Source organism: Takifugu rubripes, chromosome 22, assembly GCF_901000725.2.
Source record: "Takifugu rubripes chromosome 22, fTakRub1.2, whole genome shotgun sequence".
In the NCBI taxonomy this organism is placed as follows: Eukaryota; Metazoa; Chordata; class Actinopteri; order Tetraodontiformes; family Tetraodontidae; genus Takifugu; species Takifugu rubripes.
The window spans coordinates 9475856-9502585 of NC_042306.1; the positions used below are offsets into that span (position 1 = coordinate 9475856).

At 44.8% G+C, this 26730-nt stretch overlaps 1 protein-coding gene across 2 annotated transcripts in view; it reads left to right on the top strand.

The window, feature by feature from the left end:
* The first annotated feature begins 40 nt into the window (after nucleotides 1-40).
* Nucleotides 41-26730, top strand: part of gpc1b (glypican 1b) — a 39180-nt gene continuing 12490 nt past the window's right edge. The window contains exons 1-3 of one of the 2 annotated variants that reach the window (XM_003975596.3): nucleotides 41-406; nucleotides 477-671; nucleotides 23119-23277. In XM_003975596.3, coding sequence (XP_003975645.1) covers nucleotides 512-671; nucleotides 23119-23277 — 319 coding nt within the window. In that variant the 5' untranslated portion in view covers nucleotides 41-406; nucleotides 477-511. Of the gene's footprint in view, nucleotides 672-23118; nucleotides 23278-26730 lie in introns of both variants that reach the window. The other variant, XM_011616405.2, reaches the window with a different exon arrangement.

Here is a 26730-nt window from a genome sequence, read left to right on the forward strand (position 1 = left end):
CTCTCCCCCCCCCCCCCTCTCTCTCTCCCCGTTCCACAGAATGGTAACCGCCACAGCATCGCCAGACAACCCTGAGCTGAAAACGAGCTGACTGTCCTCAGATCTCACCGGTGTCGTTAGAGGCGCAGGGCGACGGGACGCAGCGCAGCGCTATTTTCAGACGCCGCTTCACCTCGGTCGCCTAATTATTTTGCCCCCTGCTTCTCGCTCTCGCTCCTTAGATCAAACAAAAAAAAAAAGTCTGTCTCAAAATCTCTTAGTTCGTCCCTCGAAGTGACAACGTTGGTAAACCCGGGTCGGGTGGAAGGAGACGGGACCTCTGCGCAGTGAAGTGTCGCTCCGGTGCCGGGCAGCCGTGCGCGGAAGAGACGCGCTGTAAAGGACAAGAGGAGATCAAGAGAGAAAGGTGGAGGATATTTTACGCACAGCGGCGCTCGGCAGCACTTGTCACTTACGGGGTCTCCTGCTCCTTTTAGGACAGTTGGATTTGCACTTGACTAAGTCAGCCGGGATGGATTCCTGCATCATAGCGGTTCTGGTGATCTGCTCTCTAACGGCACCAGCCTTCGGGGACAAAGGGACCAGCAAAGCCAGGAGTTGTTCGGATATCAAGCTGTTTTATAGTGGGAAAGGCTTCGCTCTGGACGGCGTGCCCCAGTCTGAAATATCAGGTAAGCCCCGACAGAAGCAGTCTCCTTCCCTCCGGTTTATTTTCTTTCCACATTCAGCTAAACACACTTACATAAATTTTCAAAGGGATATAGAAGCCAAAGTGTATTCGACGCGTTGAAGCTGCGCCTATTGCTGCTTCTGCTCTCCACAGGTTCCCACAGGAATGTTGATCTATTTTGGGGCCAAAGTTGCACCTGCAGTGGGTGGCATTTATCGTCAACAATGGGTGCTGGTGTTAAACACACAAGGATGATAGCAGATTTGTCATCATGCTCTTCCCAACTGTAGTTTCACCTTAGAATTTGGCAGATGCAGAGATAGCAACTCTGGATTTTATCTGTTGATATGAAATTTGAAACTCGGAAGAGAGCCGATGCTTCAGAGATTCAATCTCTCGTTTTTCCTCATCACTGTCTGTTCAAATCAAGATGCTCCCTGATCTCCCCTTGCTGCTCAGGTGGCTGCTTCCCGTGAAGGGAGTCATTCCTTGTGAGCTACAAGCCGAGTCACTTGACTGCGTGCTGCAATGTGACATTCTGATGTCTGAGAGTCACAAGCCTCACAGTACAGACAATTACATGCTGTGCATTTCCATTAAACACAGACACACACACACACATACACACGCACTCTGTCTCCCTGAGCAAGACTTTAGTGCAGTTTCAGGTTCTAAAGCTACGGAGTTGCAACCCTTTGGTATACCATAGCATTGAAGTAGCAATTGAAAAAAACAAGAGATGCTGTATATTTGAAAAATCTTTCTTTTCTCTGTCAAATGTTTGCCTTTGTAGTCCCCAAAAGCATCGGAAATCTTGCAAATTTTGGGTTTTATGAAAACGGGAAGTGATACTCATGCAGGCTCAGTTTCAGAGCTGTACGGAAATGTGCCTCTGATTTCTTCTTTTAAACTGAGAGGTACGATTATGGAGTGCACCTGGGAGGTATTTGAATGCCGATGCAAAGACCCCGGTTGCGCTGGTAGGCGAGAGGAGACTGTCAGATTCGAAGGTGACGTAGTGATGCCATGAAGCCTTGAGCTCGTAAAGTGGCGACAGCAAAGTAGTTACTGGACACTTTGAATTTACCTGATTGACCATTCGGGGCAAATCATTTCAAAGAGTTAATGTCAGCCCCGGTCTGGTAGAAATCGTCCCTTCTTTCAAATGTCATTCAATCCATAACACGTTAAAGAGCAGGTCTGTCGTGCCACGACACCGCCGATTCGTCTTGTTTCAATCAATGATGGAGAGCCGCACCAAAGACTGGGCTCACCAAATTCTCGGTGAGAAGGAAAATAAGAGACGGAGGCATTCCCATAGACTAAGGAAGTGAGGGATGGAAAATGGAGAGAAGAAAGATAGGTTTTTGGCCCTTACGGTCTTTCTCTCTCTGTCCCTGTCTCTCTCGGCTCTGGAGCATAAATAACTGCTCATCCGCTCCAGTCTGGCATATTAAACACCTCAGTATAAAAAAATGAAAGCTGTAATTTATGCCTTCAACTGACGGGTCCCAGGAATGATACAGATCATCTCTGACATTTACGAAAGGATATTTCCTTCCCTGACAGCGGAGCCTAATGTATTGGTTCAGTTTGACTGGAGCACTTCCGCTGGTCTCATGGAGGACAGAGAGGGAGGATATCCAAACTCTCAAAACAAGTCCCAAAAAAGCAGCGGAAATTATCGACTCCTTTTTTGAGCTTATGGCGAGACCGTGCCAGAAACTCTGTTCTCGACGGTCCCCGTTTAATTATGCTCGGCAGGCGCTAAAGGAAGTTTCCTACATATTGTTCCCCCATCGATACGCCTCATGTATTAACTTGGATAGAGAACCTGTTCTTTGGCAATTCACTCCAGGGGAAAAGAAGCCACGTGGCAGAAAGGTATTGAGTTAAGGGTGAGTGCGGTTTAGTGGAGCGTGGCAACAATATGGGTCCAACACAAATGAAATCAATGGTGCACCAGTAATCAAGACGGATGGTGGTATTTTAACCCCGCCAGTCGTTTAATGTATTGGGCTAATGCCACCCGAGTGTCAAATAATGATAAAGGCAGAACTTTTACATCACTTTTAACTCACACACACACAAACCCTGTGCCAAAAACTCCGATTCAGCTTTCCTGTCTGTGCTGCCCCCTTACTTCCCCAAACCATCATTACAGTCTCAGTGAATATCAATGTTTTGGGCCCTGAGATTGTACAAATATCACCTTGCGAGGACAGCAGCAGTGTAGAACAATTGTTGCTTCCCTGTCTGTGTTGTCATTGATTGCCAGTTGCTTCAGTCGCCCTCACGTGTCCTCTCTAACCAGTCGTTGCCTAATGATACAGTGGGATGCCTGCTGACCAGGCCTGGTACGAACCCCTTTGGACTGAAATCTGACATGTGGCTGGAAATATGGGCTGATCGTCATGGTAGCCCACAGCAAAAATATCAGACTTCGGAATTCAGCAGCTGGGCTCTAAATGCGGGGTAGATCTTTTAAAATATGTATTCCTTGCAGCATCTTAGCAAAAAACTGAGCAGAGATTTTCATAAGCGCACTCCCTCGCCCCCACGACGGTAATGATAAGGTAATGGCTGCGAGCGAGTTTGCTGCCATGGACAGCGCTTCCCTGCCAGAGGTTAAACGGTCCGCTGCCAGCGTAAAATATAGGTGGGCCGGGCTGGGGAGAGGCTGCAAAACCAGAAACAGATTCTTTCCTCTGTGATGTGGAGAAGAATCAAGAAAATATGAGGGAAAACAGACAAGGGCGTCCTGTTCCATTCACAGCTTCATTCAAGCTAGCTGAATGGCTGAATTGGCAACAAATCCAGCTTGACTCTCAATATTAAATACTCTGTAAGTGCTGTGTTGTTGCTTGTGTGTGAGTGTGTGATAAGCTTGCAGTGCTGTCATTCTGGACAGTGGTCTTATCTCTGTCCCTGCTGATATGCTGCTCTTATTCTCCGCACCGAGGGCGACTAATTGATCACATTGAATTACATATTGCGGCATCGTGAATGGCACTCATTAACCAACTGGTAGATAGGAGGACTGAGGCTTATTTGATGGTTAATGTCAGCCCTCTGGCCTAGCGGCTGGTCTGATTGAAGCGAAAAGCAACAGTTACACCCGCTCTCGTACATCAGCCTGCAGTTGAAATCCCCACAACCGGCATCTGTGTGCATCTCCATTTGTGCAAGAGAGTGTACGCCTGTCTTTGTTTTCCTGCGTGTTCATCAACTGGATATACGGGACCTGCTGAAGCCAGTAAGAAGCCTCTTAAACATTAAATCATAATGGGTTGCAAGGAGCATGAAACAGACCACAGCGTGTTTGATGTTCAACAGAGCGAGCGAGGAAGGGGAGAGAGAGAGGGAGAGAGAGAGGACCAGTTTAGTAAAGGAAATGGGAAACAACTGTTTGATATGTAACATGAACCTGTAACATGTAAATGTGGTTTTATGGACTTGTGTCATAAAAGAATAAGTCAACAGGAAGACTGATTTCTGGCTTGTTTATTCAAATCAATGAAAGAAAGGTTCATTCAAACTTTGGAATTTGTGTTTGAGAGTGTATTCCCTCGTTGCACTAACAAGTTCCCTTTATTGAGGCTTTGTGTGTCTCCTACACAGCGAGCTGAATTATTCTCCCATGGCGAGTCCAGTATATGAAGTTTGAACACTCCAAGAGTTGATTTCAAGGGGCAGACCAATCACAGCATCTTCAATGAGTGTAGGCTGCCACAATTCCTCCAAGTTTTTGTCTGACCTCACCCCCCCCAGACTAAAGAAAACAGCTGCGCTTCTGCATTTAAATACACTGTGTCTTTTTTGCAAAGGGTGTGTCAGCCTGTAGCACTTATACCACGTGCGCTCTCTTTTTATGGTGGTGGGCATCTCGGTCTGAATCTGTTCCATCTGTCAAGCAACAGGAAAGGAAGCTGGAGCAGAAGCGGAGCCACCCTGAGAGCTAAAGCCGGTCCGCCGTCGCTCCAGATCCTTTCCTCACCCACAGACAACACAGCTGGAATGGACAACCGCTACAATAGCTCAGGGTGATACATCTTCGGACCTGGTGATGGTACGGAAACAAGAGTGCCCACAGCGGCGAGCGGGCTTCACGTGATGCATCAAAAGGGGGGGGTGGGGTTGAAATATTCACATGTTAAAAGGCGACGCACATCTATGGTATAGACTACAGTACCCACTGATCTGAGCAGAGTCTCTCTCTCACACACACACACACACACACACACATACACAGACCAAACATACAACAACAGACAGCGAGTGGGTGGGCTGTGACAAGAGAGTACTTCTCCTTTTGACACAGCCAGTTCCTCTGAAGACGAAAGGAGTCACACACTGACACAGTGCAGCACTCAGAGGAGAAGATCACACACACACACAAATGCATGCACGAGTTAGTTATAATGGTGACTATAAAAAGACTGTCTGATGCTGTAGTCTGTGCAAAGGCAGGTTTTCACATGTAACTGTCACATTAAACACAGGAAAAAACACAAAGAATTCAAGATGCGTCCGACTGTTTCGAGCAGGTAATAAACCAATAAATAAAAAACAATAATAATATATGCATGTTTTCCCAATTTAAGAAACATCCCGAAACCAAACAGGCACAAATGAGGATGTCCTCAGCAAGGCAGGAAAGGTGAAACTTTTAATCACAGGAAACTCACGCAAACGCCATTCTGTCACTTTTTCGGCCCGAGCGCCGTCGTGTATGGCGCTATATCTATGTGCCTTTTCCACGCTACGCCTCCAGGTGATCGTCCCTCCTCCAATTTTTCAGCTGATTTCCTGAAGAGTGAAGGAGAGTTTTGGCCCGGGAGAGTGAGATGGTGGACCACAGTGGTGGAAGCATGTAGCTGATCACTCGTTGCTCTTTTGGTTAAAAGAAACAGAACTGATTGTACTAATTATTGTTGGTTTTTGGTTTTTTGATTTTGATTCTTTGGGTACTCTTGTGGCTTTTCCCCCACCAGAGTGGTGGTGTTTTCTGTCGGTGTGTGTTAGCCTAGTCCTTCAATTTTAGTGCTGACCAGCGTTTTGAGTTGTTTTCTTAAATAAACAAACAATTCTATAAAGGACAACCAGTTTCTGCTCTTGTCTTGTTCTTCCCAGGAAACCATTTTCTTTTGTTTTCCTCCTTCATCCCCTGCCTGGAGGTAACAGTCACACACACCTGGAGACAATGTTGCCAATAGGACATGCACCAAGACTTGTTCACATAAGTGAGTCAGCCTAGTAACTGATGGATTTGTAATCAATTTCAAACTTTGATGCAAACTTTGATACTTTATGCATTATAAAGTCTAAATCTATGTGTGAACCAGCCTCCCACACATCTAAACTCTCGATACCTGCACGATAGCTCGGAGGCAGCCTTCACATTTGTCTCCCAGGCATAAAAGATGGGCACAAAAAGAGGAGATTGGATGTATGAAAAGATGAGCACGTGTCATAAATCAGCAAGCTGACACGTGAAGGCCTGACAAGTGTCCTGATGGATTTTGTGCAGGTTTAACAAAGACAGCACACGTGCTCAGCGATGGCCTTCAAAGGCTAATTTGGAACAAAGGCTATTTTGGAAAAAACAAATTAGAAAAAAACCCTTTTTTCACAGCTGCAGGACAGAAATGAACGCAACCCCCGTGTGACGTCACATTCGTCTCGTTCAAGCTGCCAACATGTTTCCAGGCTCTCGGGCGCCTCATCTCACTTATATCTGCTGATTCAAAGGGGACATTTCCTTTTTTTTTGAGGAAGTAGCTCCCCACTGTGCCATTATCTTGCTTTATTGTCATTTGACATCTGTGATTTCCTGTTTTCTCTCTTCTGGATAAATTGTTTCACGCCATTCCCCATTAGTGTAATCATTTTCCCCCCTCTTCCCCGCACCCTCTTCCCTTTTAGTTTTTTCCTTTGAGGCTTTATTCGCTCTCATCCCTCACATCTGCTTTTGCAGAGGAAGTTGTGAATTCATTTATTTTTCATGGGAAATTTACAGCGCACGCACTTATGGTCCCAGAAAAGTCTTGCCTGTTTGTTTATTGTATTTAAAGTGCAGATATTAAAGTCATTTGTTCCGAGAATGCGATTGCAAATTGCAGGAAAATATTGTTTTTTGTGTTTTTAATGGGGCTGCCGTGTCCTGTGCTAGTTTCATTTTCTCACACTCACTGTAAATATCCCCCAACTTCCTTTGTGTGGACGTTTGTATGTAATTACAGCAAAATCTGTGCAAAGTTTTATTGGCTTCCTGGAGGCCTCGTCGTTTTTCTGCCCCCCCAGCCTATACTGCTCTGTGATCCGGCTGCATGTCTTCCTCCCCATCTGGTGCATTTTTTGGGTTCTCCACTATATAATTGGTTTAGACGGCAACACATCCCCAGTCCCCAGTTTGTCTGCGAACCAGGATACCCCCGATGTTTCCTAAATGGCTCCCACTGTTTGTGGTGAGGCAGTTCTCTTCCTTTCTGACTCCAGCTTCTACCTACTCCTTTACATTTTTGCCTAAGAAGCACATTTTTCCGCAATTAGATATTGAGATCTGGTTTTACGTAACATCATTTATCAGCCGTTATTAATGGCCAGAGGAAAATCCTATGTACTTAATGGTGGCTCTGCTTATTTGGCCTGACCATACGTGGTTATTTACTGGGGATCTGGAAGAAAAGTGACTGAAGAGTGGAGTTGATCAGGGGATTATGCGAACATTAGGAGAACAGGGGCGCATAAACGGCTCATAATTACAGGATAAAATGTGTAATTACTGTCAGTTGTCATGCCATTTCCAATACAGGATTAACTGGTTATTACCTAAATCTCGGTTTTGTTTTTCCATCCGTCCATTTCTTGTTAAATGCTTCTTCCTTAATCAGGGTCAGGGCCTAATTGGGGTTCTCAGACTCACTTAAAGATATTTTGACTCTCATGCTTTCAGGAGGAAGCTAGTTCGGGTGCAATCTCCAGGCATGAGCCTGGATTGGAACCTACAACCTTCTTGCTGTCAGGTGGCTGTGTTAAAGAGGGTAACGATTACTGATGCCAGGGTTACATGGTGGTGTGCTTCAAAGCCTGCAGTGTTGGGGAATTATACATTGAATTCATCCACAGAACCCAAGATTTGAAGCTCATAATTCTGGAATTTTGGTTCTGCACAACGAAAGGCTACCTTTTGCACTTTGTATCCCCCTCCTTCCCTTGGGAGGAAACCAATTAATTCAAAACGACAGTGGCTTCTTTAGCTCCTGCTCCATCAACTCAGCCATTAACAGGGGGCGTTTCAGGCGGGGCCTGCGCGTCCACCTCGTTATCTCCCTCCTTTGCTGCATCACTGTTTTCACCCCCCACACACACCCTCTCCCCCCTCCCCCGCAGTCTTCTCTCATAAATATTTTACATCTTCCAAATGAACTCTGTCAACTCGAGCTTTGCGCATGGCTGCCCGCCTGCCTTGTGACTTTTTATTGCGTGGAAAGTGTTTGGTGGGGCACGTGAACCTGAGCGCAGCTACCTGCATTCAAATGTGTCCCATGATCCCATGCGTCCCAAATAAGCCACACAACAGCGTCCGTTCAGTTGACTGCGCAATCCTATCGCTGACGGTGTTTGGATTTTTTTTCCTTTATTTATTTTTATTTTTTTCCCTTTACGTGTGGCTCATTGCAACTGAGAGGATTTTGCACTATTATTTTGTAAGGCTGTGTTTCTGATTTTTTTTAGGCGGAATGGATTTCAGGAAGTTCAATGGCCAGGATGGAGAATGTTCCGTTCGTGCTGCTTGACTTGATGAATTCTGACACGTGCTCACCCACACCAGATGCACACTGCTTAGCTATTATGAGTTTTATTATTATTATTATCAATTTGACTTAATTAGGCAAATGCTAATCAAGTCCCTAATGCGTAAGCGACGATACTAGTTAGTTAGAAAAGACTTGGGGAAATATTTAATGGTCCCAGCCTGACTGAAAGTCAGCAAGTCTCTGGCCAGATGTGGCCTCTGCTGGCTGGTTGTTACGGTCTTAAAGAACCAAGCTTTTCACCCCCCAGTGATCTTTAGATGTGTCTAATCTGTTACGATGCAGTCACACCAGAACTCACTGAACTTTCCTTTGGCTTTAGCTTTTGTTACTCAGTCATTAGGGGAGCATCCACAGGGATCTAAGGTAATGCAATCTGATTGGTCGGATGTACAGTATCAACATGCCATGCTAGTGATTTTACAATATATTCTCCAAGAAGGGGGGTCGGAATACCTTTGATTTATTGGCTGTGCAGACACACAAACACACACACCAAGGTGCGATTAAGAGTCTTCAGTCAGCGTGCACAGATGAAGGGAGGACAGGTGAACTCCACTGAGGACCGTGATGAAAATGGAACCCTTCAAGAATGGGGTTTGTTCTAGCATGGAAAACTGTCTCTCTGTATTAGGATACAACAAGGTTTCATCCTATGCTTTTATTATTCATTATTTTAACAGTAGTCTTTGTCAGAGATAGATGGTCTCCTGTCTTTTGTATCTGAGTGCGCTCTGCTTTATATAAAAGCCTTCTCTGTAAATCTTTCATGCTACCTTCCTCTTGAGATAAAATGGAAATAGAAATGATGTATACCGGACTTCAAAAGAACTCTGTCTCGCTGCATTCTGGCATTCTCTGTTTTTGTGGTTTGGCCTTATTTTACCTTCAAACAACTTTTAAACAGTTTGGATGAATCAATTCTCTTTAGCAGTGATATCTCACTGTTTTCAAAATCAATTCCAATCAATTTAGCACATGCACCTGCAGTATTTATGCATGTTTGTCCCTGCTAACAAGCTCCTGTCCCCCAATGAAATGGATATGCGCCCGCACTGTATGTGAATTGCATTTTCGGGTAGTGAAGCGGAATGATCGGCATCACCCCCCCCCCTCGCAGCATTTATTCACGTCCCCGTGCCCTCCGCCCTGCTTTTCCCACTAAACCACCACAGCCTCAGCTCCAGCCTTGGGGGCCCGGGGCATCACTCAGTCAAATTGAATCACAAATCCTGTTGGGCAGAGGAAACCGTGAGGCTCAGGAGGAATGAATGGCTCGGCTCTGTCGCGTGATGTCTGCTGATGAATGGTCAGGGCCCAATAGACATCAGGCCAAGTCTAGGGTCTTCATGACGGACTCTGAGTTTGCTGTAATTTTAGTCTGAAATGGGATATTTCAAAAGTCGGAATCGCCGGTGGCTTTTGCGCTCATTTGGAGAAAATCCGAGCCTATTCCCCCGCAAACTATCCTCCCGCTTCCCTCCTTTTAAATGTTTCAATGCTCGATGCTTTCCCCAGTCTTATCTCCCGCTTTTCACTCCAGCTCTTTTTGGCTCCAGCTTTCTTCACCTTCTTTGAGTCGGCCTGTGTCCCCTCACGTCTCTCTTGGCTTGCTTCCCTTGATTAAGCACAGCTGTCGCACTCTCCGCAAAGCCCCTCTTCTCTTCCACATTGTTATATAAATTGGCTGGCTGTCTTTCTCAGGCCCCGGCCCCGTTGATGCGGGCTGACGTCAGTGGTCGTTGTTTATCCCCCGGTCAGAGAGCTGGATCCCCTAGCTCCTTTGACTCAGGTCATTCAACCAGTACTTGAATACGCGCGTTTCTATGCGCGCGCTTGCTCGTTCACGCAGCAGTGATGCATGCTCATTAAATTAAGCTCAATCAAGAAACTAAAAGCTTTTTCCAAACATAAGCTCTCCTTCGTTTCTTAGAAGTGGCTAGATTTTTGTTTAGTTATACTTTCACAGCCATTCCAGATGATCTATGACTGTGTCCTGGGATGAGCAGGAAGGAGCTAACGCTTGAGAGCTTCTCCAAAACCACATTTATCGCCAACATTGTATATTTTTCATGCACATAAATATTGTTTTTTTTAAAGAAAAAGTTCTGAATGAGTAATAGCTCAATTCATCTATTTACTGATGCAAGCCTCAAGCACCCCTCAAGCATCATTTAAGAAGTGTGCACTCTCCCCCAGTGTCATCCCCACACTCATGCAGTCTAACCTTTACCCCAAACTATTGTTGGAGTCAGAATAAACATTAGGGATTACGGGGAGGTTAACATCGAGGACCAAAATTCTTCCCTATCCGTAAAATTTTACATCGCTTTATTGTCGACGCTCCATAAGTTACAAAGGTTCTAATTACCTATAACAGTGTGTTTTATTTATTTATTTATTTTTTTCATACTATATGTATTCTGAACTACCCTGGACGGGCAATAAAACTCGAGTGGATTCAAGCTGTGTCTCGGGCAGCCGTCGCAGGGCTTTTCCCGCTCCAATCCTTCTGTGTTCACTGTGTTCTCTCTCTACCCCCCCCCCCCCCCCCCCAACCACTTTAAAGACAGTTACCTTGCCTAACAGCACTTTACTTTTAGTAAAGTCATTTGGTGTAGCTCAAATGGGTATGAAAAGTTGCTACATGAAGTAGCTTTACATGGCTAAATGACATGCAGGGTTTTTTAAAAAGCCAGCATTTACTGTTGAATCTCCCCACTGCTTCCCACATTTCCCATTTTGCATCCTGGCACTGTTCTCTCTCGAGATTATACTGCCTAATGCACCATTACAGTGCTAAAAATACTATTTTTTTGTTCATAGACCATGTTAAGACTTCCATTTAATGTGATTATTATTTTATTCCCGCCTATTGTATAAGCCATCATTTTTGGGCTAAAAATGCTGACACCTTTTTTCAAACGATTGCAGATGGACGTTTTTTATCTGTCCATGTCTACAGTTGCAGCCAGTGTTTGCTTAGCATTTACTATCCCAAAGCAGCAGTTTTGTTTTATTATCTCTTTCTTTCACCTAATTTTCCGCGGAGTGGGAAAGACATTTTCCTCTGCGACATTGCTGCTGTTTCTTTTTGCTCTTCTCTGGTTAAATAAAGCGCCACATTCATGTTTTGACACAGATTTGAGATTTTCCTCCTCGATGACCGAGGGAAGAAAAAGTAAAGAGAAAAATGAAAGATCCCCAGCTCCAGGCTGCTGACTGTTGACTTGTGGATTAGACGGATTAGATCGCTATCTCTTCTAATTGAGTTTCCAGGGATTGGCACACTCATAATCTGCCCAGAAACACAACCGTCGTTTCTCTGTGTGAACTTTGATGATCCGCTTCATCCAGGAGTGTTTCTCCTGAGCTGTTGTCCACAGCATCCACATCACATGTAAATAAGATAGCAGCCGTTACAAGCCCGAGAGTCCTTTACCCACCACCACAAGACCTGAAGTTTTAATAACCCAATGTACAAATAAATTGCCCCCACCTGCAATTTAGAGGTCATTATTTGGAGGTGAGCCTTGAAATTCCTCCCTTTATTTGAGGAGGAAGTTCCAGGCTGTGTATTTTACCAGTCCTCTATTTCTTCTTGACGAGTTTTATTGTACCTCAGGTTTTTTCAAATCTCTCTTTATAGTTTCTCTGTGTGTTTTTGTCCAACAGAATGAAATAACTTATTGCTTTTATGAGTGGGTGTGTGTAATGCAGTGGTATCTGCTGATACAGACATCTGCCCGGGCAGGTTCAATGGCCACAACCCCTGCGGTTCCTCTTGTACTCTGCAAAGGGACTGTGATGTGCTGTCTGGAGACAACCCTCCTTATTAAGACTCTGTCAACTTCTTGTTCCTCTCTTGGAAATGAAAAGGAGCTCTTATTCTACCCAGCTTCCTCTTTTTTTTTCCCTTTTTCTTCTGCTCTGCAGACGTTCTTGGTGGGAATTTTTCTCTCCTCACGTCGCCTCTCCTCTTCCCACAGCCCAAAGCAGGCTTTGATGTCCAACATCTTTATTCACTTCCCCTGCATATATATACGCTGACTTTCATCCCTCCATCCATGCCCCTCTTTATTTTTCTCTTTTTTCAAAAGTGAAGTCAAACTAGTCCATCATAACACTTTAACTTAGTGAATTTTACATTTTTCTCTCATTTTACGGCAGCGGCTCGTATATCGGCATAGCTCGGAGATAGGAAAAATCAAAGAAGATGGTAATTAAGAGCAAAAAAGATTCCTCATTCCACTTTATTATAGTTCTACCTCTTTTGAGGGGTAATAAAAAGAGCTGATTCATTAAGTTACTATCCATTTATGTTAAACTGACACACATTCTAATTAAGGTCACAGGGGAGGCGTTGGAGTCAATCCCAGCAGTCATTGGGAAAGAGGTAGGAATAGACCCTGGACAGACCTAGGGTAAGGCAGGAAAAATGAGCTGTCACACTGTAGTTTTACGGATAATTAATTCCTCTCCAGTGCGCACGCACACACACGTACACACACACACACACACACACACACACGCACAAAGAAATTACACTGTTATCTTATTATGTTGGTAAGTGAATGCAAATATCTTAGTCCTTTAATTTAAGGTAGAAAATCCCAACGGGGGGAGGGGGTATTTTGGCCATTCTCACTGGCAGCTGACATCTCCAAATTTAATTAAAAGTACTTTTTTACATGCTGACTGATAGCAGTGCAGGATGACTGTCTGGGTGGAGGGCACCGACTGTGCCGACACACAATGGTGGGGTTTGTCGGTGGTGGTGATGCAGGGAAAGGGTACATGATGTCAGGCCAGTGCTGGCTGGCTACGGTCCACATATTTAAGGCTGGAGGTGCCCCCTTTAGAACATTTGGAACACCCAAGTTCCTCTCCCTGAAGTAGCAGGACAGTGAGGAGGCAGAGATAATGAGAATCTATAGGAGCTGATTTCACAGATTTCATGGCTTTTAACATTCTCTGAAGAATTTGCAAACTTTACCTTCAGCGTGCCTTTAAGCCTGCCAGAATGTTTTTCTTGTACAGGTACATGAATAATACGTGGGTGTGACTGTTTTGTGCAAGTTGACGTTGATTAATTAGCGAGCTTTAGAGAGATTTCAGCCTGAGACGAGTAAACTGTCGGGTCAGGGCTAACTTTGAAATAACAGCAGGACAGAAGAGGAAACCACAGTTTTTCTAATGACCTGCTGCAAAACATTCTGATATTTGTACATATGAAACAGAGCAGCTAAAAAAGACAAATCTGTGTAAATTCTCCAGCTTTTTTCCCCGAGCAGGTCGGTGTCCATCGCCTCTTCTGTCTGTCTTTCCTCTATTGCCTCCACGTTGCTCCAGGAGGACATTTGTCCTGTTAGCTCAGGCCAAATCTCCAACTCAACCCGTTACAAAAGTTAAATCTCAAGTCTATTATTTAAAATGTAAAATTTGCATAGTTTAAATAAATGTAATTAGATGTGCTGAATGATATTTCCACTTCTCTAAACCTGACTTGCTGGTTGGAATTCTTTATGAGCTAATAGTCATTACATGGCTGAGCGTGTTTGCTAATTTGACAGTTTTATTAAAGGGCAAGAGGCCAAGTTTGATAATCACAACTCAGTGTTAAAATTAACAGAGGGCCAAAATGAAATGTCGTGGATGACCTCTGAAGGGAGATTAAGCAAAAGGACTGTGTCATCACCTCAAAATCAGTCTCTCAACACACACAGACACACACACACACACACACACAATGCAGTGCCCAACTCTATCAGTAACTTGAACCAAAAGCCAATTCTAACCTAAAACATTGACACAATTTAACAATTTGAGTTGTGAGGACCAACCAAAATGACCTCACCTCCCAAAAATGTCCTCACTTTATAGCTGAAAAGTTTGCAGTGGTCCTCATTATACAAACACACACCAACACACACACAGAGGAACATTTTGATGACTGCTTAGAGCGATGGATTTAAAAAACCCTACATTTTGGAGAAAGACTAAGTGACTCAGAGCTTTTCCTATGTAGCTTGGTTAAAAAGCCAGACCGACGTGACAAGGACATCTTCTCAGCTGAACCCTGAGAAGAAAAAAAATTGGATCATAGGATCAACGAAGCGAGTGATGGAAAGACGAGGAGGCAGAAAAGATCCAGAAATCTGAACTTGAGTTTGTTCGTTTTTGAAAAATGTCTCTTTTGATGCTTTGAACAAACTGCAGCGACATTCCGTTTCTGCATGCGTCTCCTATATTTGCCAGTAGGAGCATGTGCCACATCTCTACGTTGCTCTACAATCGCAGCAGTGTCTGTGAGCGCGGCACTTTGAACTTTCCCGCAGACTTTCATGACCTACTCCAATTTGCCGTCCCTCAATCTCGTCTGACCTTTTAGCATCAAAGTGGTGTGATTCTCAGCCCGCACAGTTAGCAAACTTCCTCTGAGCTGGGTTGGTCAGTAATTTGGCATGGTTCTCAGTGCTCTGTCTGGGAAGAATCCAGAGATTAGGCAGCTCGGGACAAAGGTCAACAAGTCTTGGTCTTTTTTCGCATCGCTCGTCTACCGCACAGTGTCACACTCGATAAGAGGAGACCCCTGATCCATACAAATGTTTTGTGTGGAATGGAAGAGGAACCTTTGCCATGACATGACCACTATCACTTTGCCAGGACTGGGCAACATAACGATCTGCTTCTTATCCTCCTTGACCAGGTCCAAACATCAGCAGAAGGGTCCCCGCATGTCTGCCTGGTCCTGCTCAGTGAGTCCTCCTGTTAAAGGGAAGGTTCTTGCTGCCACTGTTGCGTGTTTGGGGTCAGCTTCTGGGTTCCAGATCTCCAAAGACAATCTTGATTGGAGCAGATGCAACACATATACACATACACATAAATTTGTACTAAACTAAAAAGTTGGATGAGGTCTGGATGAATCTCGCAAGTCTCCTCTATCAGAGTCAGCTGGAAAATAAAGACCCAAAACCTGTCAAAAACACTTTCGATCAAAATAATTATCATTATGAATTATATATGAATTATGATTGCAAATTAAGTTATACATTAACGGTCTTTTTTTGCACATGGCTGACACACCGCCGGTAGATGACATCACCGAGACTGGTGGCGTTTCTCTTCTGTGCTGACCGAACAAATCTGACTCTCCCCCGCATGTCATAATTGCTCTGAGCTGACTCAGCATATTTCGCTGGCACGTCCGAACGCCACCGCCTGTGACGTCTGTTAGCTCGTGCGATAATTTTTAACATTTGGGTTTGCCTGCAGCCCACTCTAGCATCCTTCTGTCTGTTGTCAGGACCTTTTACTAACGCACACTGACTGAGAAAGGCCTGGAGTGTTGACCTGTCCCGACCTGACTTCAAAAAGAGATGGCTTGGCACGACACCGTGCACGCACTCCAGCGCTCAGACAAGGCCTCCCTTGTTCTGTGCCGTGGTTTTCATGTCAAACCCTCATTCAGATCAGACTCATAGAATGACTCATGAGTGATCATTTCATTAAATCGCTGAAGCCCACAGTCGTTGCGCTGCCGTCATAATGTGTCTGATTGTCAGTCAGCAGGAAAACACACTCAAATACACAACTTTCTCTGTCCATTCAGGGATCACAGTGCTGCTGTTGTCGATTTGTTGGCCAATTGTATCTCGACTTCAGGGGTTAAGGGATATTCAGACATGCTGATACCTGTTGCTCCTGAGAGTTATATGTGATATGATCCATCCGCATGAAAGCTAGCTAAACCCTGTTCTATTTTGCTGGGTTTAAAATTGTTCTATCATTATCTGCTGGGTGGGATGGATGGCGTCATCTGCAAAAGCCATGTAATTAACATTTATCATCCTGAATTAAAAGTCAAACATAACGCAATGTTCAAAGAAAGTTTGATGCAAAAAAATGACTGCAGTTTTTTAAATTAATTAGCAACCCTGAGCATTTATTGTAACTTGAAGTTTAACTTTAAGAGTTAACGCTCCAGCGACCTGTCCCTTTTTTGAAATGGAGACTTCCTCGCATTTGTATTTGCTGGCAGGAGGCCGAAAATTGGTGGCTGTTGAAAGCCTTTGTACTGTGGCAGCAAAGAGAAAAGAGCTTTGCCATACAGACAAATTACTTTAATTTCTGCCATCATATGTCCTTTGTGTGCTGGTAAAAATAGACTTCCGCTCATTTCTACTCAGAAAAGGTTGCGTGTTTGCCGCAGAAACGCTAGTCTACAGTGACGGGCTGTGATTGGCTGGGTTTATTGTTACAGTTATTATTAGCATTGTCTTTGGATTGTGTTTATTTCACTTTCAGCATCAGGTACCGCGGCTACTTGAGCCTCTCCACAAAATTGCTCTGTGTTGCTAACCTTGCAAGTTATTGAGTGCTGCTGTAATCAGTCAACTCTCACAAACAGAGGCGACACTGATTGCAGCCACTATTGTTGGGAACAGTATCAGCTTTCTTTGAAACTTAAGGCTCTCGCTAACATCTCTGAGTGTTTACATCTCCTTTTGTTGTTTCTCTTTCTTCCACCTCCATCGACTAACACCAAGTGGCTGTAGTTTTACCTTGTGAGCTTTTACCTCAATATATCAATATCTAATAAAGCATTGACTGGAAAGAGGTGCTTCAGCCGTCACACTCTTCTCTTGCTTCATTTCTTTCTTGCTGTCCTCCCCGAACACATAAGTGTCGGGGCAGTTAATCAGTCTTCTACTGTACATCATGTTGCCAAGCTTAGTGACACCGGCCATACTTGGTGTGTGATTTCAAGCTGTAAACACATGACCCCTTCCTTTATTTTTACAGCTTTGGATTATTTCTACCAATGCAGAAGGGAAATATTTCCTCCCCCTAGGATATTAAAGTATTAGGTGGAGTTCATCACAGTCAAGTCGGAATAAAATAAAAGAAACATCAAAACTCCTGCAGCACACTGATATTTCAGTCCATTATGGATGATTTCTTTATAAAACCCGGCAATGAAGTTAATGGAGTTGCTTCAAGCGTGTCCTCTGCACATATTGTCCTGTGACTAAGCTCTTTTGTGTAGCTGCTTGTGATGTAGCCCACCGTAGCCGTTAGCACTTCTATGTAAAGCAATCATATAACCAGTTACTTTTTAAAGAGTTGCCTTTTGGTGTAAATAAACAATTATTCAGCCATGTTGCTTTTAAAAATGAAGTTCCTCAGAGCTTCATCATTGAAGGTCTGATGTTAATATATTGTTCCAGTATTATTTTATTCATATCACGTATTATTACATTAATTTATATTGAGTCCAGTGATTTTTGAGAACTGAGATCGCGATGATGTCTAAGATTTTGGAGACCCTCTGCAGATCTCATTAGCTCACATCTACACGCTCTAATGCAATTTTACTTTCCAAAAAACCCCTCTCTCAGACAAATGTAGGCCTCTGCTCTCCGAAAAACAGTTCTAACAAACTGCGGATGCCAAAAGTTTTGGGCAGACGGACTTTCAATGGTGCCAGCAGTGTTAAAGGCCTTCTGTTCTTTCTCCACGTTCCTCATCTTGAGGAGTATTTGTCAGGCTTCTAGACATACTCGCATATTCATGTGGTTTCATGTTAATGGGAAAAATATGATTCCGCCTAGGGAAAATTCATGTGAAAGTCTGCTAAAGTCAGAAATTCAAATCTTGTTACTTTACTAGTGGGATTTTATGTCATGGTGGATGAGAATAAGTGCTGGGTTGATGCTAAGACATTTTTATTTGTTGACAGGCTCACTTGCGATTCATCGATTTAAGTGGAAATAAAACGCTGTTTACGTAAAACTAGCGATGCTGTAGAGCGGCATGGCATTTGAACGTGGCAAAAGCGTGAGCGTGGGTTTTGCCTGCACGTCAGCTTCTGAAGGATCATGTCAAAAACCTCCGCGAGGCCTTCAGTGGAAACTTACCCGCACCGACATTCCTCAGGAATAGGGTCAGCGAACTGCAGCCATTGTGACTGCTTTCATTTGATGATGTTTTTGATGCTAACCTGTCTCTTGAGTGGCACACGTACACATTTGAAAGCGACTTGAACATTTACAATGCCTCACCCTTTTTTTTCTTATCTCCTTATCTTTTTCTTTCTTTTATGAGAAGAGAACAAGCTCAAGTTAGGGCATGCCCATCAAAGGATGTGGGTTTTCATGCGTATGTAGGGCAGCTTGTCTTGTTTGGTTTCTTAACTTGATTACATAAATTACGTTCCACAGGTTTATAGGTCAGCTGAATTCAATCTTGCTCAGGAATCTTCTTTTTTTTTGCTGCTCTGAGTGCAGGTTGGGAATACTGTGTGCGAATATAGCTTCTGCCTAGATGGGCAGGGCCATAATTCCATGGTTCAGTGGGGTTTTCAATATTTTTCTGTAATCTTTAATTAACAACCTAACAACCTTTGCAAAGTAAATGTAGAAATATTGTAACCAGTGACATTTTAGCAACAGCAAATGTGTTAAAGATGAAACAACTGATGCAATCTCAGTGTATTACTCCCTCTTCCTGCTATGTCCTCTGCAGCCCTATGATGACGCCGGTGGTCCAAGATCTGGCCTGATGTGTAGTTCCTGGTTCAGGTCGCAGTCTGGGCTTAATCTTTTTGCTGCAGAGTCGTGTGGTACTGTTTGGTCTAATCTCCATCATGTTACTCTGAATAGTCTACTTCCCTTCCCTGGTTCACTCCATTTCCCTCCGGTTCATTTGTTGAGATTGGCCAACCGCCCCTTTAGCTAAGCGACTATTTAATCGGTAATAAGATATCTTCTCCCATCACTGACATCACTGCCTTATCGCCTTATTCCTCCATCCTGTTGTTGGAAGAGCTGCTGGTCAGAGTTTTCTCAGCCACACAGCGGGTCTGAAATGAGACAAATTAAAGCCCAGCTGCATGTCGAGGCTGGGCAGCCACAGTCTAAATGAACTGGTGTCCCATCACTGGCACGCAGGTTTAATCAGGCAACACATCCGGGTTCAGCGAGAGCTCCGAGGAGATCCTCACCTCGGGACCGCGAGTTATTAATGTGTTACACGGCCGCCTCTCCGTCTGCCCCAAAGAGGCTATTTCTGTTGGACTCCCCTTAGCTCATATTACCAAGCATCAAGGGTCTGGGTTAAAGCCTGAGTCACCCACAGACAAACGCACAGAGCGAGATCGAGCCGGAATGCAGGGCGCTAGCTACCCGACAGGCATCGGCGTCTCGTCTGCGTCGGTGGACCAGTCACACAAAGCTCTGTTTCAAAAACGGCTCTTTCAGTTTTAATCAAATACCCATAATCTGCTGTTGGGCTGTATCAGTGTGGGATTCCTGATTTTCCCCACACACGCATACATACCCACCGCTGGATTAGTCTGCTAATCTCTGATTCCTCAGCGTGCGCCCATGGGAGACATTGCCAGTTACGCAATGACAGCCATTACTCGGAGCCATCAGCTATGCGTGTCAGCATATTAGAGCTCCCGCGCTGCTGCCATTTTGTCAAACGCGCGGTATATGGTTTCACTAGACATCAACGTTCGGTGCGGGCTAAATCTTATTTGCATACCTCTCGGAAGTGCTTCTGTCAGCTACGTCTGCACTCGCAAATCAGTAACATGAGAGGACAGCCCGAGATGCTCGTCTGCTATAAATAAAAATGTAGAGCATCTTTTTGCAGACGCTAAAGAGGGTGATAGCCCTGTTCAACTGGACTGAAGACAGAAATTTACTGGTGGCGTGTATTTTGTTGCAGCGTTTACGCCATTTCCTCCGCAGACAGCGACAGATTTCACGGCCCGACGCGGAGGGAAATGAAAAGTCGGTGTTTTGACTTAAGTTTGATCCCAGCTGGAAACCACGTGTGGAGGGCTGTCGTAACGTTGCAACGCAGACGTGACATAACCTGCGACAATAGATGCGCGTTATGTTGTTGATAAAGGTCCACGGACGTGGTGGAGACCCTCACCCGACTGTTGCACGGTGCCGGCGGCCTAGAGGGGCATTTGGGCTTCCAGACGGATGACGCAGATAACACAGACTTTGACTCATTCTTCATTTCCTGCCGAGCTTTGCTCCTTCTGTCTTTCCCACCGTCTCTAAAAGCCTCTGTTTGTCAGCCACTCCGGCGTTTTATCGCAATGCCTTCCCAGATTGTTATTTAATAGGAGCCTTCCTCCCTGGTGGCTAGTGATAAGCTAATGGTTTGGGAATTTCTCACTGTTTTACTACTTCGCCTGTCAAGGAGAAGAGAAAGAAGCACCAGAAGACCTTGTAATGTTTATCCTGATTCAGTGTAATGCAGAATGTGTAGGCATGACTCAAATGGACAGATCGGTCCCTGAATGTAGAGAATGTGGACGAGCATGGACGTGAAATTTGTTTTTTTTACCTGATGTACAGCAAATGTGTCCTGAGATCTTTGTTTAACCCTGGCGAATGATACCCACGCCAAATTAACTTCAGGGTTTCTGGTGCACCCTCAAACCATATGAAGCATTATTGGCTTGGCAGACAAATTCAGGATAGCTAGGATCGACCTGAACAAAGCAAATCTTTCAAGTAGCACCACACTAGATCATGGGGGTTCTCAAGCTTCTCTATATTCAGCTATATCATAAATAACATTTAATCTGTAGCACACTCTTTATATTAATTTATCTATTTATTTACAATTTTAATTTGGTGTCTGCGCCAGTGCTGTTTTGGCTTCATTCAACCTCGCTGATATCCACCATTTCTCCCAGGCGCTTTATTGGCGTTATCCGTATCCGGCCATACTCTCCCAGTTTTATCACGCATTCCATGACATTTATCTAGACTGCCGGAGCAACTCTGGAACAACAGCATCAGGAAATGACAACGTCGGGCTGGAATTTGCCTAATGCGAGGAAATGTGTGATACCCGAGGAGTGGTCAGGTGTACCAAATGTGCAGAAAGCGCAGGAAATTGAATATCTTAGGCAGATGACAATGCATGTCCATCTGTAAATAGGGATTTCTATAGACTTTCTAGTAGCCGGTCCAGCAGACTCTTTCAGTCTCTGGAAAACACTCCAAAAAAATGGTCTCTATGCTATATTGGCTTATTAGCAACATGCTACTATTTCAAGCTGCCCAAAGAGTTGATTGCTGTCACCATAAACGCTTACATTGCTTCCATGCACACCATCCGGACAAACATCTCAAAATACCCTTTTACAGGCACACAGAAGGTCTCACTGAGCCTTAAATATTTCAACCACCCCCTCCAAACTCACCCTCAGCACGGGGTTTGTGAGTCACGCGTGGCCAGTCAGAACACACTCAAAGATGTTCAATGTCACCTCTTCCTCACATCTAGCCTCCTACCTTTGTGTACAGGGAAGAGAAAGAAAATTGCTTTAATTGCTCCACTTTTATGTTGGCCTGGATGAAACACTTAGACGACAGTTAGCGAAACAGTGCTGACACATTAGCCGTGAAGTCATTAAGTGAGGGAACATCCACAGTAAAATAAAAGGCATAAAATCTAATTCGGGGTTTTTAAGGTGGTGCTACGAGAAGTCTCTGGCTCTGAGAGGCAAATAAAAGACACGAACAGTCCAGGATATGCCTTCATGCATGGCTGTCAGTGCACGATTGGGGAAATTTTATTGAATGATCAAAGAATACCTCTGAGAGCCGGGGCTGTGAGAGACTATTGGAAAGATTGCTATTTTGGAATATTGGCCGTGTAAGTAGACTCAGCAGAAATCCCTTAAAGACCGCTTTCATCGTCCAGTAAAGTTTTATTCCATCTCTGCTGTGCAACCAGTGCTTCCCAGATCCAGAATAACAGAGATAAAAACCTGCCTTTACTGTTCAGTATAAATGTTATCACCATACAGTTTCACCTGGAAATACACCGACCCGGGGTTGCCTTTGGATCTGCTGCTTACTTCTTGGTGACTTGAGTGGACGTAACAGCATTGGCTTGCCCTCCCACCCCTGCTCCGAACATGCCGGTTGTCTCTGCGCCTCTGTCTCTGCGGAAGCGTTAGCAAGGATTTGACTCTTCAACTTCACTCAGATTTTTTAAGTCACCTACAGTTCAATTGGCTCTGAATGAGTTTATTACGAGAGTGTAGAATTATAAACAGAACCAGTATAAAAGGCAGGAAGCGTCTCTTCTTTGCCAGCTGTTGTCCGCACGCAGTGCTGTCGCAAATGCTAATTGGAACCACCAATGTGTTTGTTTTTTTTTGCCTTCCATGACAGCCACTTCCCGTTGGCAGAATTTAGGGGTTGAGCTACCAGGTGGGTGCAGCTGCTTCACTCTTGCAAGACGTTGCTGTGTTGCGTGTCCGTCTTGTCACGCAAACACAACCGCGCACTCAACCGCTCTCCTCTTTTTTGTGTGTGCGCACTCATACTCACGCTATGAGCATTTCACTGCCGCTGCATCGCTCCTGATTCCAGAGGCCTCCGAATCGTTCCAGTTAAACCAGGCAAAGAAACAGATGGGGAACGATAACAGCAAGTCAGCAAATTTGTCTCGTCTCTCACAGCAGACACGCGGGAACCATTCGTGTCAGCTTTAGTGAACAATGATTCAGTTGAAGGAACCTGTCTGATGTCATTGTTTTTTCTCTGTTCTCCCTCCTTCATCCCACCTCCCTCATCTTGTTAGGGGAGCACCTCCGCGTGTGCCCACAGGGCTACACCTGCTGCACCAGCGACATGGAGGAAAACCTGGCCACGTTGAGCCGCAGGGAAATGGAGGGGCTGCTCAAGAACGACGGGCGGTCCTTGCAGAACGCTCTGGTCGGACAGCACAGGACCTTCGACGGTGAGTGTTGACGCAAGGAGCGGGTGGAGTCCAGGTCAGAATTCTGTATCTTTTATACATCTCCACATGTGTCCTCCACAGAATCCAGAGGTTGACGTCGACATTTAGAGTTTTGGCATCATATAGAACAACTTGACAGTGAAATGGAGGATATAAACACACACACGTTCACAGACATAGGGGACTTTCATAGACCTAATGCATATACCCTAACATCTCAAATAACCTCTTCACCCTAATCTTAACTTAAGATCAATACTATCCTAAACTTTAGCTCATCTTGAAGCCTCAAAAGGTGTTTAAATTTGTGGGGACCGGCCAAAAGACCCCACTTTACAAAAATGTCCTCCCTTTGAAAGACACACATACACGCTCTCCTTACTTAGACGAACGGCGTCCTCCCCGCATTCTCAAAAGTCGATACAAGCAAGAACAAGTCACACCATTTACGGGAACTTCGCCACCGCCCCCTCGTCATATGTTTACGCGTGTATAATAATGTGTTATTTGAAAATGATCTAAACTATCAGATAACATTAATTACAGGAAATGACAGAGCCTTGGGAGATTATTCAAGCAATGGTTTTACTTAAGTCTTAGCTTATAACGGTATTTAGTATGTGTTTATGTGTGTGTGTATGTGGGTGTGTGTGTGTGTGTGTGTGTGTGTGTGCGTGCTCAATGGTAAGCAGCTCCAGTATGAGTGTATCTGTTGTTTCTATCCATTTAAAGCATATATGGCTTAATAGCCATACCCCGTCACTATGGAAGGTGGAGACAGAAACAGAAACAGAGGCAGATCTGTAGAACACTGGTGTTCCAAGGCAATTAGTTGTGCCTAATGACCTGTTCCAGCTAATAGAAGGGTGTCACTGCACTCCTCTTGTTCCTCTTGGCCAGTCAGCGACAATGGATCGCTCCGAGTCTCGGAGCTCGGCTAGCTTGCCTGACCTTTTCAGATCACCGTGATTAGTGTCTGAATGACAGATCTTTGCTTCTCTTCTTCAGTCTGTGTCTTCTCTCCTCACTCAGGAGTTTGTTGCTAATGGCGACCCAGCCAAGTTCACATACCGGCGCACAAACATAACAGCTCTGTGGAGGCACACGAGTTTGTCTGAGTCACTTTGCGTAATCTGAATGTTCTCAGGCTCTCCTGCTTTAAAAAAAGAAGTATATCTTCGCTCAGTGTGCCAGTAAACAACACCGACCGCAGACACACACTCTGCTCCAAACCATAAACACTGCAATGATGTGCGTTCGTAAAACTTGAATAAGCACACAGTTGCACATGGTGTGTGTTCACTGGCGCGCCCTCACCCTTCAAGTAGCTTGAAGACAGTTGTTATTGTTCGCGTGCATCTTTGGATGGCCGCTCCTGTTTGCGGGAACAGAAAATTAATCAGACCGCTGACCTTAAGTGCTGCATGATATATGACAGTCGCTTTGGCTGCGGAGCACATCGGGGGAAGGTGATTAAACTTTTAAAAAGGAGACAGTTGAGAGACAGACTGAGGTTAATTAACCGCAAATGTAGCATTAACTGCCAATAGATGGTTTATTTTTAGGGTATCAAATTACCTCTGTTTCTGCTTGCAGGGCGCAAAATTGTTTTGGAATTTTGCGTGTTTATGCCTTCGCCTTGCATCATATGAAGTGGTATGCGAGCTTCTCAGTGCTCTGGCCAATAAATAGCCAATAACAGCCTATCCCTGTGAAACAAATCAATAAACTATTAAGTCACTCACTAAAAAATAGGTGGCATCTGTTTCCTGACTACATCAGAAGATCAAGAGCAAACAGCCACTTTGACCTGAACTGTGTGTTCCTGCACATCTGGCTGTGTTTAGCAGGGCGTGGGCTCACTGGTGCCATGTGACTAAGTGCAGGGTGTTACTGGTCCAGCCCAGGCAGGCTGCACAACTTACATGGAAGGGGCCCCGACCAGGCCGCAGATCTGAAGTCACGTCCAGCTGGATTTAGTCTGTGGGGGTGAGCGTGCGGCGCGTGAGCGTGCACCCTCGTGTTTATATGCACGCGTTTATGCGCTTGTCATTAAGTGTGTGTCACCGACTGAGTGAGCCGTTGTGTGCTGAGACGCGCACTTTGTCCCGACGTAGTCGCACTGTGTACAGAGGCGCAATCTAAATATCAAATCAGGTTAAGCAAACATGCGACAGAAGGACGAGGAGAAGAAAGAGGGTGAAGGAGAGGACAGCCTGGAAATGCGACAGATGCAATAAAGAAAGCCACAGAGACAAAGGGGAAAGGGAGGACGGGGGTGTGTGTGAGATAAACAGGTGGAAATGAAAGAGACAGTGGCGAAAAAAGGGAGCTGGCGTGCTGGAAGTGAGCAAGATGAGGTATGAGAGAGGACACAGAGGGCAAAGGGGGGTGAGCCGCGCGTCAGGCCGGGAAACAGGTGTGCCAGGCAGATGGAGGTCTTGAGGGTGCAGGTGATGTCTGAGCTAATGGTGCGTTCACTGGCTGCCCTCACTGCGCGCCGCGACGCCTTTCCGTTGGAATGCTGACACATGCCAGCGCGAGAAGAAACACACACGTCTGAAACATGCGTCGCAGTGTCGCGTCAAATACGTAGTCACAGCATGAATGTAGAAGGGACTGTTATTAGGGTCCAGAGCCCAGTTTTACTGGTCTAAAACTACATTTTAAGGCCTGAAAACCAAACGATCTATTGACACGGAACTTAAAAACAAACTTTTGGCCTCAGGGAAGGTCAGCGATTTAAAGTTGGATCATATCTGACGTTTTAGATGATGACATCCATGCATGCTGTTTCTAGAGGAGAGGCAATATTTTGGTTGTCATTTTGTTCAAGATGTGCAGACATCGGCCAGCTGGCCTAATGGGTCACGCCAGGTCACGTCAAACATCTAAACAGGCGAGGTCTGCTTAAATCCATGTTCACCGGTTAGCTCCTGCATTAGCATCTCATCGCCCACAAGGATTCTTGTACGTGACTCAACACTGTGGATGATTCCGGAGCCAAATTTCGGGCCAAATTTGGCAGAATGAATTAGGAATCACACCAGCAAAGCAAACAACAAACAAAAGATGATCCAGGTCAACAGTGGAGGAGCTGAAAGCAATCAAATTAAGTCAATTGACTGTAAATCTATTCCATCTGATGCTGATGTTGCTTTTTAATTGAATGAACAAAAATGAAACTATATAAAATGCAGAGGCCTCTGATACTGAGAAAAGGCTGCACTTTAACCCCTTGAACAGCAGATTTGCCAAATTGCAGACGAATAGACCACAGATTTCAAAGTTAAACAGAAAATTTCTGCGTGCCAACATCAACATGAGTCAGCATCACATGGTGTCGAGCCAGCCCTACCCAAAACCTCCCGAACCTGCCATTTGTTTCTCAAAACTGACTAAAATAGTTTTTTTTGAGAAATGTCATAACATTTTCAACAGGAAAAGAAGCTG